General features: G+C 42.0%; 1 protein-coding gene across 2 annotated transcripts in view; it reads left to right on the top strand.

Annotated features, from left to right (window-relative positions):
- Positions 1–19,965, top strand: part of atp9a (ATPase phospholipid transporting 9A) — a 49,151-nt gene that overhangs the window by 18,162 nt on the left and 11,024 nt on the right. For both annotated transcript variants that reach the window (XM_079239232.1, XM_079239231.1), the window contains exons 13-23: positions 1,228–1,340; positions 4,264–4,473; positions 7,818–7,979; positions 8,317–8,409; positions 8,507–8,590; positions 10,070–10,240; positions 12,383–12,481; positions 14,163–14,252; positions 14,512–14,656; positions 15,318–15,382; positions 17,581–17,736. In XM_079239232.1, coding sequence (XP_079095358.1) covers positions 1,228–1,340; positions 4,264–4,473; positions 7,818–7,979; positions 8,317–8,409; positions 8,507–8,590; positions 10,070–10,240; positions 12,383–12,481; positions 14,163–14,252; positions 14,512–14,656; positions 15,318–15,382; positions 17,581–17,736 — 1,388 coding nt within the window. The remainder of the gene's footprint in view (positions 1–1,227; positions 1,341–4,263; positions 4,474–7,817; positions 7,980–8,316; positions 8,410–8,506; positions 8,591–10,069; positions 10,241–12,382; positions 12,482–14,162; positions 14,253–14,511; positions 14,657–15,317; positions 15,383–17,580; positions 17,737–19,965) is intronic.

Here is a 19,965-nt window from a genome sequence, read left to right as displayed (position 1 = left end):
TGCAAAGCTTGTGTTGAATTAGAGACTTCTGGCTTTCTTCATAGCTTTTTTAGTAGTCACCATGTGTAACACAGAGTCTCTGTTTTAGCTTTTTATAATTGGTGCCAGTGCTGTAGGCACTTAAGTCACTCATATTACTATTTATTAGCATTTATTCTGTAATACCAACTCTTTCAACAGCAAAGTTATTAACTTTTTCAAGGCATGTATTGTAAATGAGAATAAAATATTGATTATACAGCAGTTTTTTTTTTTTGTTTTTTTTTTTTTTTATGGCAGTAAAATTACTCATTTAATTCAATATCGTGGCATCACAGGTATGTGTGGGATATATATGTGTGTAATATATGTGTATATTAATAACTAATAATTGTATAATAACTATAAAATATAATAATAATTTTGTAAATGTACTTCAGCTCCCACTGAAATGAGTTGATAAAAAGTTAAACATCTGGCTTGACACATCTGAAAGGAAATGATGTATTTAGCAGGCAGATAATTTGTCTGTTGCCATAGCAACAGCAAGAGTAGGTCCTATCATAGCATCACCAATGAGCCGTTCCATAATAATAAAAATCATAATAATGTTACATTTAACTTAAAAGAGCCTTTTATGAAACTCAGACAATTTACAACAAACAGATGAAACAGCAATGGATCAAATCAGCAAAAGAAATGGAGGACAATGTAGTTGGGCTTAAACTGATGAGTCTCAAGTCTAGATGTAAAGATGGGAAGAACGTCAATATTGTGGATGTTGGGTGGTAAGGAGTTCCAGAGAGGCTGGAAGCTCTGCTACACATGGGGGGCACACGGGGGTGGATGGAGGAGGGGGATCTGAGGGAGTGGACTGGAGAGGTAATCTGGAGGATCTCAGACAAATATGTTGGGGTGAGGTTATAAATGGCCTTAAAGATGAACAGAAAACGGTCTGTAATTTATTCTTTGGCTGACTGGGAGTCAGTGGAGCTTATGCAGAATGGGATGACCGCATCTTTTGTTATGATACAAGCAGCAGAATAATATTTTGTTTAATATCAGGATCTGCTCTGTTCTAGTTATTGTTCAATCTAAATGTGCAGAAGTTGCAATGTTACAAATATTCATGTTATATTCATAGTATAGTTCATGTAAAGAATTTAAAAAGCTTCTGTAGATGCTGGTTGTCTAACCAATTTAAAATATAATATTTTAGTTATTTTTTTAATCCCTTTGATTCACCAGGCACCCTGACCCAGAATGAGATGGTTTTTAGACGCCTCCATCTTGGAACTGTGGCATATGGGATGGACTCTATGGATGAAGTCCAGAGCCACGTGTTCAGTGCCTACACTCAGGTAGGAATCGTGTTGTTCAAAAATATGTGACCCAGATTTCATCAGTTTGGAAAAGGTTGGTATAAATAGACATGAGGATTGCCAGTTTGGGCGATTGCTTCTGGACTTCAGAAGTCCACAAAGGTCAGTGAACAGGAAATAGGACTGACCCACAAGCCAAGCACTGACAGGACCTCTTTAATGACACTGCCATTAACCCCTGGATCACTCAGCCTGCTAAAAATAGCAGACACACAATGAACTGAACCAGCTGTTCAGTTAGCTATTTATAGAAAACTCTGTATTTATTATCTATACCAGGGGTGTCAAATATATGACCAGTGGGGCCAAAACTGGCCCACCCAAGAGTCCAGTCTGGCCATCCATCCATTAATCCACCATTTTCTGATGCTTATCTGGGGTTGGGTCACTGGGGCAGCAGCCTTAGCAGGGAAACCCAGACTTCCTTCTCCCCAGGCATATTTGCCAGCTCATCAGGGGAAATCCCGAGGCGTTCACTAAGGCCAGCTAAGAGATATAATTCCTCCAGCATGTCCTGGGTCTTCCCTGGCATCTTCTCCAGCAGGGAGGCCACGCCGATCCATCTGTCGATCTAATGCTTCATCCTTTACTCACTCGTGAACAACACCCTGAGATATTTAAACTGCTCCACTTTGGGCAGAACCTCATTCCTGACCCGGACAGGACACTCCGCCATTTCCCAGTACAGTGATCTTCATCCCAGCCACTTAACACTCAGCTGTGAATCGCTCAAGTGAGAGCTGGAGTTCATGACCAGATGATGCCAATAGAACTACATCATCTGCAAAAAAGCAGAGACCCAATTCTCGGGTCAGCAAATCGGTTCCCCTACCCACCTCGGCTACGCCGAGAAATTCTGTCCATAAAAATTATGAACAGAATCGGTGATAAAGGGCAGCCTTGGCAGAGTTCAACCCTCATTGAAAACTAATCCGACTTACTGATGGCAATGCGGATCAAGCTCTGACACCTGTCATACAGGGACCAAACAGCCCATACAAGGGGGTTCATTTCGACATACTCCCGAAGTATCTTCCACAGGAGTTCTTTGGACATTGTTGAAGACCTTCTCCAAGTTCGAAAAGCATATAGTTGGACTGGTTGGGCGAACTCCCATGCCCCCTTCAGGAACCTGACGAGGGAATAAAGCTGGTCCACCTTTCCACGACCAGGACAAGAACCACCCTTCTCCTCCTTAATCAGAGATTCAACTATCAGATGGATCCTCCATCCACCAGGGAGCCCAAGGAGTGTGATCCCCCTGTAGTTAGAGCACACTCTCTTGTCCTCCTTCTTGAAGAAGGGAAACTACCACCCCAGTTTGCCAGTCCAGAAGCACTGTCTTCGATGTCGAAGTAATGCTGCAGAGGCGTGCCAGCCAGGACAGCTCCACAGCATCCAGAGCCTTAAGAAACTCTGGGCGGATCTCATCCACCCCAGGGGCTTTTCCACCAATAAGCTTTTTAACCTCCTTAGCGACCTCCACCTCAGAGATAGGAGAACCCACCCCTGAGTCCCCTCATCTTCCTCTTGCTTCCTCATCAGAAGACGTGTTGGTAGAATTGAGGAGGTCTTCAAAGTGTACCTTCCACCGACCTGCAACATCCCAAGTCGAGGTCAGCAGCCCCCCATCTCCACTTATAAACAGTGTTGATTGAGGACTGCTTCCCTCTAGTGAGTCACCGGATGGTGAATTAGAATCTCCTCAAAGCCGTCCAGAAGTTGTTCTCCATTGCCTTGCCAAACTCAACCCATGCCTGAGTTTTTGTGTCGGTGACCACCAAAATCACATTCCGCTTTGTCTGATGATACCCATCAGCTGCCTCCAGAGTCTCACAGACCAAAAAGGCCCGGTGGGACTCCTTTTTCAGCTTGACAGCATCCCTCACTGCAGATGTCCACCAACAAGTTCTGGATTACCGTAGCTACAGGCACCATTGATCTTACAGCCAGATAATGCTCAGAATCAGTATCCCTCGCCTCACTCAGGACATGGTTGAAGCTCTGCCGGAGGTGGAAGTTGAAGCTCTCTCTGATGGGGGAATCGGCCATACCTTTCCAGCAGACCCTCACGACATATTTGGGGATGCCAGACCTGACCGGCTTCCTCACCCACCATCTAAGCCACAGGTGTCAAAATCCAGTCCTCGGGTGCCGGTATCCTGCAGGTTTTTGTTGTCTCTATGCTCACACACACCTGTTCGAAATTCAAAAGTCGATTGACAAGAAGCTGCTGGATCCATTTGATTTGAATCAGCTGTTTTGGTAGAGAGAAACAACAAAAACCTGCTGGTTACCGGCCCTCGAGGACTGGAGTTTGACACTCCTGATCTAAGCCAACTCACCACCAGGTGGTGATCAGTTGACAGCTCTACCATTCTCTTCAACTGAGTGTCCAAAACATGCGGCTGCAGCTCCGATGATACTCTTACAAAGTTGATCGTCGAACTGCAGCCTAAGGTGTCCTGGTGCCAAGTGCATATATGGACACTCATTATGCTCAAATGCGGTGTTCATTATGAACAATTCATGATAAGCAGAAAAGTCCAATAACAAAACACCACTATTTTATACATGAAAGCCACACATGATAAAAATATTCAATTAAATAAATTAAGTAAACAAATAAATCATGTAAATCATAAACTGATGCAAAGTATTAAGGAAATACATTCATTTTTCTCCAAAAACATAATAATAATGTGTCTTTTTTTTTTTTTTTTTTTTTTAGTTTTCCTTTTTTATAAGTTATTTTGCTGTTATTTCACTGGTCAGACCTGCTGGAGATTAGATTGCTCTTTCTCCAGAACTAAAATGAGTCGACACCTTTGATAGACTTATGTCTGATTCTTCTCAGAATTCTCTGCACCTTCCTCCTGACCATATTACCTTCTGTCTTCAGCCCAACCATGACCTTCCAGCCTCTAGGGCTCCAGCAGCCACCAAAGTCCGAAAGACCATCAGCAGCAGAGTCCACGAAGCAGTGAAGGCCATCGCGCTGGTGCATAATGTGACCCCCGTGTACGAGTCCAACGGTGTGACTGACCAGGCTGAGGCCGAGCAGCACTATGAGGATACCTGCAGGGTCTACCAGGCGTCCAGCCCAGATGAGGTAGTGATCCAACAGAACCAGAAGCATCTTTACCGTCTGATCATCTATTTATTTTATCAGCAACATAAGTGGCAGATTTAAAAAGCCCAAAGAGCTCATAGATGTGGAGTAATTTGGCCTTTATATAGAGATGGAGTATTTTTATTTTCAGCATCTTTGTTTCTTGTTGGGGCATCAAGAATAAAGTTATGGAACTGGACTCATTCCATTTCCTGGAGCATGAATACAGATTTCCTTAATGTGCTTCCCAGCCTGCTGCATTTATCCTTCTGACTGTCCTTCAGCCCAGTACATTTTCTGATAAAAGGTATATTTGTTTTCTTCCTTACAGTAGTCTCAGAAGAAGCTGATGTTTACGGTCTTTCCTGCAGAGGAACTCTTTGACTCAGCTGTGTTTTAATTTCCAGAAAAAACCTTAGATATTTGTGGTGTTCATTAAAGGTGATGATTTAGTTCCAGAAGGAGAATTGACTCTCAAAGCTGATTAAAAACCTTTCTTAAGCGTGGAGTGTGTGAGTCATGGCAGCTAGCTGCTGTGTTATTCAGCCCGGTATGACCCAAGCTGCAGTCTGGAAGCTGCAGGATGATACCAGATCCAAGAAGTGAACATTTAAATTCAAAACTGTAGTAATATGAACAAAAAACAAAAGTTAAAACGTGTCAGGCTGTAATCAAGTGACATAATCTGACAGCGCAGAAAAGTAATTACACTTGGTAAGATTTTCTTCAGTAAGAAAACGTTTCTGGACAAGTGAGACATATCCTGAAAATGTGGTGAAACTCTGGTTCCAAGTCTTTATTAAGAAAAAAAACCCTCTTTGCTTTCCCACTAATGTTTCTTTTTAGTGTTGTTTCTGAAAATGAGAGGATATTTTCTCTGGATTGAAGAGCTGCTATAATTCTTATTTTTCATGCTAAAATCAGGAATTATGGATTAAGTTTTTACCAGGGATCTACCAGAGTAATTGATTAGTCGAGGGGTGAGACGGGGCTTTAATCAACTGAGAGCTGGTGGTTTTTATTAACTCATTGGCTGCCAAGCCTTGTTGGAGCAGGGAAACTTGTGCATTTTGGAACATTTTGGCTAATCATTCGGGACTGTGGAAAACAAGGGGCTGATTTGGCTGGATGCATGCATTGAGGTTTCTCTTGGATGCGCATTCACAACATGCTGGGTGCGTGTTGGATGTGTGCTTGGCGGGCACATGTTGACGCATTTTGGCCAGCTTTCCATATACAGAAACTGCAAAAGACCTTTTTGGCTGCCAGTGAGTTAAAAGTCAACATTTTGTTTGGATGAGAGTTATGTCTCATTGACAGAGACGTGCTGTTGAAAAAACAGCCTGACCCTTTAAGGTCAAACAGCAGAGAGAGAGACGTACAAGCACACCCGCAGACCTTACACACAGTGCAGGTCTGAGTCAGAATGGGCGGTAGAAGCAGAGAAAGTTAGCTCTGACAAGCTTCCTGTTTAGCAGTGAATGTTTTGCTACAAGTTTTAGCAACAAATGTTACACAGCTCTTCTAGTTCCATGAGAGACCCTGTTCTGGTTCACTACGGCTTTACGCTGAAGCGAGCTGCCGCTTCACCCAGGAGTCATCCGATCACTCAGCCTCCTTGGAGGCAGAAGCTGGACAGTTTCTGTCGTAGTTTTCAGTGGAGGAATCAGATCAGAGCAGCACAGTTACTAAACCATCACAGAAATGTTGCTTCTGGAGCAACAAAACCAGATGGAAAGACAAGGAGAATAACTGGTTTTGTTGTTGCTTAATGCTGCTGTGGACACGGTGTTTAGTTCACCTTGCAGGCGCCCTGTAAATGCCGTCAGACCAGGTTCAAACCCAAAGCCTTTCCGACCTGCTTTCTCCTCTACATGCTGGACTAGTTGACTTAAAAATTCTGATAAAACACCAGAGGACTGCTGCTCCACAAAGTATTGAATCTTTGTTCAGTTTGTCCTATCTTCAGATGTTTTCTCTGGAAATGAAGCAGAAAGATGCATTGACAGGATGGTTTGGAGATTTTTGTTTATTTACATAACCTGCAATGAGAGTTTCACCTCTTGTTTTAAGACATTTCTCACTTGCCTGAGGAAAAGGACTGTTTTATTATTTCAGAAAATTCATAAAGTGTTAATTTTCTTTTTGCAACGGCAGATTATTTCACTGGATTAGAGTCTGAATCTTCTAAATTAAGTTTTTTTTTTTGCTAATATTAAGACAGATAATTATTGGTGCTGGGACATCTTGAAGTAGGTTTTTACTAGGGCTGTGACTAAATGCTTTTGTCCCAATTCGATTCGGTGCCGATTCGATTTAAATTGCGATTCTCAAAATTCTTCAATATTGATGATTTTTTTAATTAAAAATAATTTTTTTTTATAAAACTTCTTTTTGCTAGTAATTTTTCTTGATTTCAGTTAGGATAAAACAACACAGTAGCCAGATCATCATTCTGCTGCTATAATGCCCAAGAAGACAAGTAAAAAGATCAATAAAACCAATGAAAATGACAAAAATTTGATAGTGGATTAATTTTATTTATTTAAAAAAGAAAAATCAATTTTTTAACAAAAAAATCTGTTTTAAAATTGTGAATAAAAAAATCCCGATTTTCCATTATTTGATTCGATTTTTCCACCCCTAGTTTTTACAGCTGAAATAATAATATATGAGATGATTTAATTGAATAGGTGACTAAAAAAACTGATATTAGGATTTATAAGCTGCGTAAGAAATAAAAGATCTTCCACATTGTGCTCCTGCAGAGTTAATCTGTCCTACAACATGAAAGATTTGTTCTGGCTGGACTGTCAGACCTTGTTAGAACCAGGAGAACAACTTTTATGACGTGCAGACGTCATTTAGGAAGAAACCTGATGGTGGTCTGGATTATTTGACATGGTGCCTTTTCCTCCACACACACACACACACACACACACACACACACTGCTGTGGTACAAATGGATGAGGTGTATCGTGTCTTTCAGAGAGGATCGAACACAAACAGTGTTTTCATTTCAGAAATGGACGTCCTTCCTGTTTATTAATCAATATCTTTAAGTGCTGAAAATGCTTCAGCTATTGATTCTCTCACAGCCCATTCCTTCTCCTAAGAGGACTTCATTTTATTTACTTTTTTCTGTTACATTCAAGTAGAGACGCATCACATCGACTTGATGCTTTCATCATGAGAACATTTCAAGAAACCGAAGCAGTGTCGTTGTCGTGTAGAGAAAATATGATTAAAACCTGGAATATGGAGACAAATCTTCTCCTGTTCATGCAGTGTTGATGATTTCCTTAAACAATGCTGTGAAACCTCCGTGTTCTTGTGTTGGAAGGTGTCCCTGGTGCAGTGGACCGAGAGCGTCGGGCTCACTCTGGTTGGAAGGGACCAGTCCTCCATGCAGCTGCGGACCCCTACTGGACAGATCCTGAACTTCACCATCCTTCAGATATTTCCCTTCACCTACGAGAGCAAGAGGATGGGCATCATAGTGCGAGTAAGTGCCAAGAAGATGTTTGTCCTTTGTGCTGCTGGTGCTCATTTTCCTTTCTTCGAAAATAGATGTGTGCCTGAGAATTGTGTTGAGAAAGGCCTCACCTTCTGACCTGTGAGTAAGGCTGATGACTAACTGAATTTTTGTTGGCTGACTTGTGACTCAGGAAGTCTGGGATTTTTAAATTAGACTTCACTTCCTTATGACAATATTTTCAAACCTGCAAAAAACCAAATAGGTCCTGCATCCCTGGGCAACACAGGATCAGAGATGGTGCTCGTGGGTTCTGGAAACCCTGTGAGGGAGAAAAGATTCAGTTTGCCACGTGTGGTTTTTATAGGATGAGTCTACAGGAGAGATAACTTTCTACATGAAGGGTGCCGATGTGGTGATGGCGGGCATCGTCCAGTACAACGACTGGCTGGAGGAGGAGGTGATGCAAACTTTGTGATATTAGAAAAAGCTTTACTTCAGGAAGGTTTTTCTGAAACTGCTGTGTGTGTGTGTGTGTGTGTGTGTGTGTTTCACAGTGTGGAAACATGGCGAGGGAGGGTCTGAGGGTCCTGGTCGTCTCCAAAAAGTCCCTGACAGAAGAACAGTATCAAGACTTTGAGGTAAAAAAATGCACTGATGAAGAAAAGAGGAGAAATAATCAGCCATATTTTGGGCCAAGAATTATTTCTAAATGTCAGAGTGTGTTCTTTGGTAATCAGACTGACCTCTGACCCCCCCTGAAGTCCTCCCACCCACACATTGATGGTTGGGGCAGGGCCGGGCTGCCTCCCCTGCAGGCTTTTTTCTGAACAGTGTGAGTGAGTGAGTGGAGCTGGTGGGCAGCAGTGAGTCACCCGCTGAGTCACACACTTGGTTTGTGTTCCTGAATGAGTCACACTTGCATTGTTTTGGCTTTATCTCACTGATTTGCCCTGAAGCTGAAGATGGGAGTTAACCCGCTGCTTGGATGTCTCTGTGTGTTCCAACAGGGGGAAAGGTTCTCCAGAGATGCTCAGTTCTTTTGAAAGTTTATTTGTTTAACCCTGAAAACTCTTCTAGGTCCCTGACGCCCCCGAGGCATCTGCAGCGTCTCAGGAACGGTGGTGTGTGACTCTGTGGGGTAAATTGTGATGGATAGCTCACCTAACAGTCATCTGTAGGCTTGAGGTTTTTTCAGGCGTATATATGTCATCCAGGTTTATAATCCTGCAACAAAGTGTGGTGTTTATTCAGAGACACTACATAAATCTATGGGAAGTGATCTAAGATTACGTCATTATTTATCGCAGTTTATCGTAAAAAATATCACTATCTACTATGTTATTAAGAGACTTCTATTTTGACCTAGAAATGATGATAAACCAGTTCCTGTCAAACTTTGAACCAATCAAAGAGCTTAAATTGACTGTAATGTCCAATCAGGAGCAGCCAAAGATCAGAAGTGAGCAGAAAGTTCAATGTGTTTCTGAAAAGAAGAAAATAACACTACTTTATGGCTGGAATAAAGTCAAAAAGGTGTTTGTGGTGCGTCCTGGTGCCTAAAACCAGTCGGAGTTGGTTTTGCAAGGATAGTAGGTACATATTAGCATGAATAACTGGAAATGACAAAAGCCAGTTGGAGGGAAAAGTGTAAAAATGTAAAAAGGTTTGTTTAAATGCCAACATTTTCTCCTGAAAGCCAAGACATGAGGAAACGATCTGCAGATGAGAAGAGGCTCGATCAGCGTGTGTTACTTCTACAAAGTACTGCCAGTAATAAATTCCATGTTGTTGTTTTGGTTGTTTTATCTATTGATACATTCATTTGAAATAATTTTAGCCTTATAATCCGACAACTGAAGCTGCCCTGAAACTAATATCTGCATGTTAACTGGGTTTTCAGGGTTTCAGCTTTAATGTTTGTTTTTATAAAAAGATGAAAGAAAACAAAGTTCAAATCCCACGTGGGAACAGTTAGTGGAGTATTTATGGTCTGAACATTTCTGCTACTGGTTTTGGTTCTTTTCAGCTGCTGGCCACATTGATATTTTCTGTTTGGTCTTTCTAAAGTTCTTCTTTATTTCTAAATTCATGTCCTTCCACACGACGCTGTTCCTCAGGCGCGCTACGTCCAGGCCAAGCTCAGTGTCCACGACCGCTCGCTTAAGGTCGCCACCGTCATCGAGAGTCTGGAGATGGAGATGGAGCTCCTGTGTCTGACTGGGGTGGAGGACCAACTCCAGACTGATGTCAGGCCCACCCTGGAGATCCTCCGCAACGCAGGCATCAAGGTGTGGGCAGGTTGGGGGGAGTTTGATGAAAACAAGATCAAAACAGGTGTTTTTTTTGTTTTTTTTTTATTCTGATCAGATCCCAAAGCCTGTTAAACAGAGATGCAGACAGAAGCATGAAAACTTCATGAAGAAGATGAAGCAGCAGATAGCAGCTGAGACGCTGGCATGGCAGCTTTATTCTCTGACACCTCTTCCACAGTTTGACCGTGACTACTGTGTGCGCTGTCACCTCGCTGCCGGCCGTACGTTGAGCTGACTCGGCTCGGTAGTGCGATGCAGCAGCAGGTCTTTGTGGACAGTCAGCAGGTTCTCTGAGCGTCTCCATCAGTCTGGAGTCGGTAGAAGTCTTCAATCTGACTTTAAGAACTGTTGGAGACACACTTGTATGACGTATCCAAATGGGAGAAAAATAAACAAAAAGTGTCGGTCAGAAGTTTCCTGGTCAGATCTAAAACAGAAAAATAATGAGAATCCGCTGTTAAAGACGGCGTTCGTAACGTTTCGTGTCCCGGACTCGACCTCTACTCTGCCAGACTGATCAAACCACACTGCAGCATTTTCATCCAGGCTGCAAACTCCGAGGTCCAGTGGAGGTAAACATGAGGAAGATGAGCTGGAATAATGATGAAGAATTCCTCTGCAAGTCTGAATGGCTGTTCGACTGAAATATTGTCACACTTTGTTCAGTACCTAACAATCCCCAGGTGGTCTGAAACTCCAAACCTCTGGATCTGCTTCCAAATGACCAATATTTTGACATTTGAACTAGGGCTGGGCGATATGACCTTTTAGTAATATCCCGATATTTTTATGGCATGTCACGATATACGATATATATCTCGATATTTACCTTAGCCTTGAATTAATGCTTTGGTTCTTACAATCGCATCAGTAAGATGATTTTGTGTCTCCATTAAAACATAATTGTTCATACTGCATCAAGATGTGCTGATTTTAAACATTTATGCCAAAAGGATGAAATTGTAACGAAGCAAACTGATCAAAACCGCATTTAATGAACAGTTAAAGCAGTGGCAGAAACATGTCATTTTAAAACAAAATAAAGTGACTTTGTATGATGTAATAAATGCAACGTATGAAAATAGGTGCTCTCGGGGGGGGGACTTTTCAAATGATGAACTATTATAAGGCTTTGCTTTATGGATACGTTTTTGAGTTGTCGTGTATTTTTTTTTAATCGCAGAGTTTAGCGTAGAAATCAGTCTTATAATCCAGGCAGAATGTCCTCGTATCGTCTCCAATAAACGGCTTCAGCCAGTTTTTAATTCAGGATTTGATTCCCACTGCTTTCTGTACTTTGTAGAGACATGACGAGCTAGATAAATATGCTTGTGTCACACACACAGTGGATGAGGTGAGTAAGTGACAGAGGTTGTGAATGTAATCAAATAGAATGAATTATTTTTGCGTGACGTGAAAAACTTTGTAATTCACGTCCCACTCTGTAATCCAGAGCGGGATCAGTGGCGGATTTGGCTGTTCATTGTGACTGTAGGTGGAGTCGTGCAGGTGTCCTCTCTGCTCCTCTGACTGGCTGCAGCTGCAGCCGGAGCGACTGAGTGCTTTAGGACGGGGAGAGACTCTCGTTCCTGACAATAACTTTACAATATGTGCTTTAAAGTCAGTCGCCAAAACACCAGGAAAGTCTCCAATAACTCCAGTAAAAGTCACTAGATTTGTCGCTAGTCGCTTTTCACAAAAAAGTCGCCAAATTTAGCGAGAAAGTGGCTACACGCTGCCTCTCATGACGTAGCTCACGTTATGTACGTAACTAGGCGCGCTTGCTTTAACTCTCTGTGCAAAGCGGTGCAGAGTAGAGGAGGAGGGAGAAAACCCTGCCCACAGCTAAAAACACCTGCGTGACAACAGGATACTCGAATATGACGAATATAGGCATTTTCTATATCGCACAGGGGACTAGCCACGATATCTCAAGTATATTCGATATATCGCCCAGCCCTATATTGAACAACTAACTTTACATTTGATGCTGTAGCTGGAATCAGAGTTTCAGTTGCTATGATGTTACTGGATCAGACCAGTGACTAGTCTTTAATCTGTGGAATTTCCTTTCCAACATGATCAGAGCTGCATGTCTGTGTCTGGTTTCTGATTCAGGTCTGGATGCTGACGGGAGACAAGCTTGAAACAGCCACGTGCACAGCTAAGAATGCTCATCTGATCACCCGCAGCCAGGACATCCATATCTTCAGACCAGTAAGTACAACATGCAGGAGTTCCTTCTTCTGCACATGCACGCTCTGATCACAGCTTTCATGTATCACATTGAACTTCACATGCAGCGTTTAACCAGCATCCACAGCTGGATGAGTCCTCCCCCCACCAGCAACAGCGTCCAAACCACTGTCAAGCAGAACAAACTGAAGGGAGAAACCAGCTGAACCACTCCCGGGGGGGGCATGTAAAGGTCTCGCTTCCTAATTTGTTTTGCAGGTTTGAGGCTGCGGGGCGGCTTTGATTGTCCCCCTGGCTTCCCCTGTGGAGTTGTGCCAGAGCAGACGGAGCGCCTGCCATATAGGAAGGTTACAACTTGCGTACAACTGCGGTAACTGGAAGAATTTAACAATGGTTGGCATGGCTTGAAAACCTCCGTCCCAGTGGACGGGGGAATGCTGACTGGGCCGGCTACACATACATCTGGATTAGCTTCCTGGTGGCCACCAGCGGCCCGATCTGGATTGACGTATGAATAGTCAGCAGTTGAAGGATATTCATGCTGGAGCATGATTCTTGTTGACACATTAACACCGCGTCCTGTCAGAAATTTTAGGGCTATATTTGAACCTGACACGACTGTAAGGATTTTTCTAAGCGGCACAATTTCCTGCTTCCAGTTTCCCTCTCAAGATTATATCTGACTTTAACATTTTAATTTAATTCATTTAAATTTGTTTGGACCCCCAATGGCAGCAGCAGAAAACTGCAACTATTCTTCCTGGGTTATGTCACAATATATACATACTGTACACATGAATATATATATATATATATATATATATATATATATATATATATATTCATATATATGTTTATATATATGTTCATATATATATATATATATATATATATATATATATATATATATATATATATATATATACTATAATCTGCTGCTATAATTCCCAAGAAAACAAGAGAAAAATTCAGTAAAAACAATGAAAATTATTTTTAAAAAATGATAATAGACTATCTTTATTCGTAAAAAAAACCAACCCATTTTTAAACAAGAAAAATTGTTTTTAAATTTGTGAAGCAAAAAAATCCTGATTTTTTTTCTTGTCTGTTTTCTTTGTTAATCAATTTCCCACTTCTACCGTACATATATAATAATTATTCATTCAGTAAATTTTCTTCAACACACCTGACCTAAATCAACGCCTCATTAATAGGCAGGTGCAGAAGAAGACAACAAGTTATTTGTTTCACCTTTTCATCTGGTTGAAGTGTGTTGTGCCAGGGAAACCCTGCTGCTGGACGGTAGACCTCGAGGACAAGAGTAGATGCAAGGAAAACATGCAGGAGTGTGGCCCTCTAGGATCAGAACTGGACACCCCTGACATAAGTGATAGATGTCAGAGTTTTAAGGGTGAATTAGTCTGTTTAGCAGATGGAGAGATGTTGGAGAATCCCAGTGAACCCAGTAAATCAGTACAGAGCGGGAAGATATTCAGGTCATTGTGGTGAACTTGTGCAGTCAGCGCTCTCTGAATCAACCGTGTGTCTGCAGACGTTTGGATGTTTCCAGCAGCTGGACAGAGGCGAGCTGCCACCTTTCAGGCTGATAACGGAGCGCGAGGCAGCACAAGGCTGACAGATCTCTATCACTGATAGGTTTCCTGTGTGTGCATTTGTTTACGCGTGGCTGGTACTTCTATAGGTGACAACGCGAGGGGAAGCCCACCTGGAGCTCAACGCTTTCAGGAGAAAACATGACTGCGCTCTGGTGATATCTGGGGACTCGCTCGAAGTAAGTGTGTGTGCTTAATCCTCTTCCCACCAACTTGTGTGTGTTCAAGAGAGTGTGAAGTGTTTTTCTGTGTGAAGCCTGATAACATCACATTCAGCAGAGCCTGTGTGGAAGTGGTGTGTGTGGTTAGATTCCCTGCGTGAACCACAGTTGGAGTTAAACTGTAAGCGCAGTGGAGGCGTTTGAAACCCTCAGCTCGCATCAGTTACCTGCGGTGGCCGCGGCTCCTCACCCGCCTGCTCTCTTCGGCTTCCTCCAGGTTTGTCTCAAATACTACGAGTATGAATTCATGGAGCTGGCGTGTCAGTGTCCTGCTGTGGTTTGCTGCCGATGCACCCCGACTCAGAAGGCCCAGATAGTCCGACTGCTGCAGGAGCGCACGGGCAAGCTCACCTGCGCTGTCGGTGAGGAGGCGACAGAAGCAGCCCAACAGCTCTGTTACTTTATTCCTTCACAGCAAATATCAATTCATTTTATTCTGAACACTCATTTAATTTTATTTGTTTAGTTGATCTTTTAGTTTAATATTTATGAATGCAAATGATTTATAAATAAAATTTAAAAAATATTCTTAAATAAGGTAAAATATACACAATGTAAATAAGTTAATTATATTAAATAATAAATAAAATAAAATAATGAATGTATTATTATTTAGAAATGTTGTGTAAAATAAAAAAAAATATTAGTAAATAAAAATAGCTTAAATTCCAATTAGAATAAAATTAATTTCATTTCAACATTTTTTTTATTCTCTTTTCTTTTTCATAATATATTTGCAAATCCAAAAAAAACAATAACAGAAAATATACTCCAAATATACTCCAAAGTTACAACAACTAATATAAACCCATTGTAGTACAATTCATGTAAAAAAAAAAAAGAAAAAAAGAAAAGAAAATTGGAGCAGGAAGAAGAATTTAATTAATTCAAATGAAATAAAATTAATTGAAATGAAATAAAACTAAAAGTATTTCCTTTATTTTATGAGCTAATGAGTGCAGATGAAGTGTGTGACAGTGTGATGTGAATCCTGACACCTCCGTGGCTTTTGTCCTCTCTTAGGAGATGGAGGAAACGATGTCAGCATGATCCAGGAAGCCGACTGTGGCGTGGGAGTGGAGGGCAAAGTAAGACTCTGTCCGTCGCGGAGCTTCATGCCGGCAGATTGTTGCTTTGTATTTCCTGTTCAGATCACATTGACAGTTGCAGAGGGGCGTGCGCGCAGAGGATTCCTTTTATGAGGATCTATTGTCTTAGCAGAGGAAACAAAGATGGCAGGAAGTTTTTGTGATGAACTAAAAGTAAGAGTTTCTCATCATCTCGCCTTGTTTTCCTTTTGGCAATGGAAAGAAGCAGCTTCTAGATGTTTCTCTGTTTTCTGACCACACTGAGACACTTATCGACTAAACGATAAGTGTCTCAGTGAGGTTCAGGCTTCTCATAAAACATCTCATAAAACATCCTGAAGGACATGTCTGACACTGCATGTTATTGTCAGAGGAAAATGCTCACATCCAGGATACTATGCATGCTTTTCTGTAGAGCTGATCTGGGAAACATTTATATGCATCAGAGCATAGAAGTACACACAACTCAATTCCCAAAAAGTTAGCTCTCTGTGTAAAATGCAAATGAAAACAGAACTCAGTGATTTTCAGATTTCATCGACCAACATCATCAATCATAAACGACATATTAGATACTTTATCATCTCATGGAAAAGATGAGCTCATTTTAAGTGTGGTCACAGCAACACAACTGTAAAAAGTTGGAACAGGAGCAACAAAAGGCTGGAAAAGTAAATGGTTTAAATCAGAAACAACTGCAGGAGAATTTGACAACATAGTCGGTGGGGTTAGCAACAGATCAGGAACATGACGCGGTACACCAGGAGGATTTTAGATGTGAAGAGGGAGAGACGTTCAACAACCTGAGTTCAGGTCGAAAAACTGTAAAACAACTTCAGAAAAATCATCTTGGGGTCTTCATGCAGCTCTGCATTAAAACCAGACATGATTCTCTACTGGAAACCAGTGCATGGACTCAGGAAGACTTCCAGAAATCACTGTGGACACAGTTTATGCAGGTTAAAGCTCCATCAAATGTGAAGAGGATCCAGAAACACGTCGTATCCTCTGGACCAAAGCTCGTCTATGATGTTCTGAGTGGAAACCTGTTCTGGAGGGAAACCCTGGTCCTCCAGGGCTGGAATCCTGCAGGTTTTACATAAATCACTGGTCCATCAGAGCTGATTCAAATCAACTGGATTCAGCAGCTTATTAAGAACTGCATGTTGTTCAATTCATTTGAATCTGGTGTTTTGGAGCAGGAAGACATTGAAAACTTCCAGGACGATGGCCAAAGTTCCCACCCTTGCTGTATATTAATGGATGGAATAGTTTGTGGACAGCATGGACGGCGTGTCCTGCAGACTAAAGAGGAGAGGGAGCATCCAGCTTGTTATCAGCCTGCATCTCTGATGGGATGGGGTTGCATTAGTGCCGATGGCGTGGGCAGCTTCCACATCTGGGAAGCTCCATCAATGCTGAAACATCTGCTCCCATCCAGACAACGTCTCTTTCAGGGAAGACCTTGCAGGTTCCACCATGCTGGACCACATCCTGCATCATCACAGCAGCATGGTGGAACAGGAGAACTGATCTGCTGCAGTCCAGAATCGACAACATTCTTCTCCTAAAACTCCAGCAGCTCGTCTCCTCACTTCCCAGATGTTCACAGACAGATGTTAGAAGGAGAGGAGATGCTAACAAAGCTAGACAATAAAATTAAATATTTTTGTAGTTTTTGTTCTAATTTCCTTTCTGGGGATAAAAATTTTTTTTCCTTTTTATTTAATCTCATCCGAACTCTTTCATCAAAATGTTCAGGCAGATGTGAAATGATTGAAACAGAGGGAAACCAGCAGCTGCGTGGCCTCGCCTGCTGACCTGAACCTGAAACAGACCAATGCAGTGATTTCAGACTGAAAACAGAAGAATAAATGGCGTCTCCAGGTTCTTCTGTATGTACGAGCATCAGAATATTTCGTCTTTTCAGACTTTAATCTATAAATGTTTGTCAGAATTTCATTTGAATTGTTAGTTGGAGCTAAAAACCGACCCCGGAGAAATTTCCTCCCCGTTTCTCAGACCAATCAATCAGCAGATTAGTCGACATCAAACTAACTGATCAGTTTTCCTGGTTTTTCCTGCAGTTTTGCTCCTGTGATGAAAGATGATGCAGTTTGTTCCCAGTATAATCTGACTGGTTCTCTTTGCCCCAGTAACCCATCTGGTTCTTCATCAGACGTGTGTATGTCCGACAGGAAGGCAAGCAAGCCTCTCTGGCTGCCGACTTCTCCGTGACGCAGTTCAAACATCTGGGCCGTCTCCTCATGGTCCACGGGCGGAACAGCTACAAGAGATCAGCGGCGCTCAGCCAGTTTGTCATCCACAGGAGTCTGTGCATCAGCACCATGCAGGTACAGACACCTTCCTGATGGACTTTACTCAGTCTGGTCCAGTTTCAGGTCAGAAGAGTGAAACAGAAAGTCATTCTCCGTTTCAGACAGACAGCCAACGGAACCAACTCAACGTGAGGTTGGTCTAGTTAGTGGTCAGGGTGTAGTTCCTAGTAGAATAGGTGTTTTCAGTTCCTTGTTTGGGAGCCTGAAAATGTGTAGAACCAAGAAACAAATGAATAAATGTGGGTCATCGCAATCTGGTATTCGGCAATATTTTAATTAAATTCAGCTTTATTTGTATAGTGCCATTTCACAACAGGACACTTTACACACACATCAGTTCAAGCCAATTCATACATATCCTATAATAGAAACCAACTGATTGCATCGAGTCATGACTTGGATCCAATCCTCCATCCTGAGCTGCATGCGGCAACAGTGGGAAGGAAAAAACTCCCCTTTAACAGGAAGAAACCCTCCGGCAGAACCCGGCTCAGGGAGGGCAGCCATCTGCCTCGACTGGTTGGGGTGGAGAGGACAGGAAAGACAGAACAACATGTACAACTGCACTTATTCAGGAAAACCTGCGGGAAAAATGAGAAATAAGTTAGGAATGGCAATATTGGCATATATCTATATATTAATATATTAGAGAAATAGAGCGAGGTACTTCTCAGTGCATCAGGTAACATCCCTATTGCTACATAAGTAATGGATGGCTAGACTACCCATAACTATAAGAGCAGAGAGCATAACCTGGACAGTTGGGTCCCGTACATGCAGACTCCAACTCAGGAGATGCTCATATCCTAACTATAAGAATCATGAAAAAGGAAGGTTTTCAGCTCCATCTTAAAGGTATGAAGGGAGTCTGCCTCCTGAACCCACGGTGGGAGCTGGTTCCATAAGAGAGGAGCCTGATAGCTAAAGGCCCTTCCTCCCATCGTACTCTTTGAGACTCTGGGAACCACCAGTAAACCTGCAGTCTGAGAGCCAAGTGCTCTATTTGGAATATATACATACATTTTATACATATATCATTAGTCAGAAGCACAAGTCTCCTCATTAAGCTTCTGCTTGAGTCAGTGAGGTCTAGTGGAGCTTCAGTAGTTCATGACCTGGATTTGTCCTGCTTCATTTCTTTATTGAAACATCTGAGACAAACAGTGCAGATGATTCATCCCCGTTTAACGGGAGGTAAAGTTGGATGCTGAGAGCTATGTTCACTTTGGTTTTATCAAAGGCTGTTTGGGGAAAATAGCTGGAGACTGGGTGTGCTAAAGGACAGCTGGAAGTCAAAGCTAAGATCATGTTCATGGCTTTCTGAACTCGCTGTCCAAGTTGAGAGGAATGGTAAAAAGCTTTTTCATAAAGCAGTCTCCAGAACGAAGCCTGCCAAGTCCGAGTTAATGTGGAGGATTTGTTTATTTATCACACAGCAGAGGGAATTTATGGCTACACTGCAAAAACTCAGCCTTAAAAAAAATAAATTAAAAAAAATACAAAAATTAGGTAAATGTTGCTGAAAATAAAATAAAAATATCTGACAGCAGAACAAGAAAATTTGGCTTGTCAAGACTTCCCAAAACAAGTAAACATACTCTTAAAACAAGAGGAATTCTTTGGCATAAAAACTAAGAATTATCTTACTTTTAAAAAATAAGCATATGTGTGCTCAATTTAAGATTACTTAGATTTCAGTTTTTGCAGTGTACTTCATGTTATTTTGTGGGTTTAAAGACCTTAAAGACCTGTAAGGAGCGTTCATGGGAATAATTCTGATGATTTTTTTAAACTGTAGTAAAAACCACCAAGACAACATCAACCGGTTTATGTGCTTCAAGTTTGGGTGTAAAGTTCAATTCAATTCAACTTTATTTATGTAGCGTTAAATCACGGCAATGCCATCTCAAGACGCTTCAGACAGAATAAAAAGAACATAATAAAATCCAGCTCATGATAGCCGACATAAGGAAACAACAGATTGAGTTGGTGAGCGTTGTTCACCAGGGTGTGAAGCAGGGAGGAGTCTCAGAAAGGTTAGAGGTGCATCGTGACTCAGACCAGGCCACCCCCCCACCGTGAAGGGACCATCCATGACTCAGAGCATCATGGATGTTGTGGTTTTGTGTCATGATGAACAGTTCTGACCCGTTTGCTGCAGGCCCATGTGGTCGGTTCTGACTGGCTGGCATGGTCCCTGAGTTGGACCGTCTGTAGGGTTAGACCCGGTCTGCTGGTTCTGTG

Source organism: Telmatherina bonti (genome assembly GCF_933228915.1).
Source record: "Telmatherina bonti genome assembly, chromosome: 4".
Classification (NCBI taxonomy): Eukaryota; Metazoa; Chordata; class Actinopteri; order Atheriniformes; family Telmatherinidae; genus Telmatherina; species Telmatherina bonti.
The sequence above is the reverse complement of the archived record's forward strand: the minus strand, read 5'-3'. Positions and strand labels throughout refer to the sequence as shown.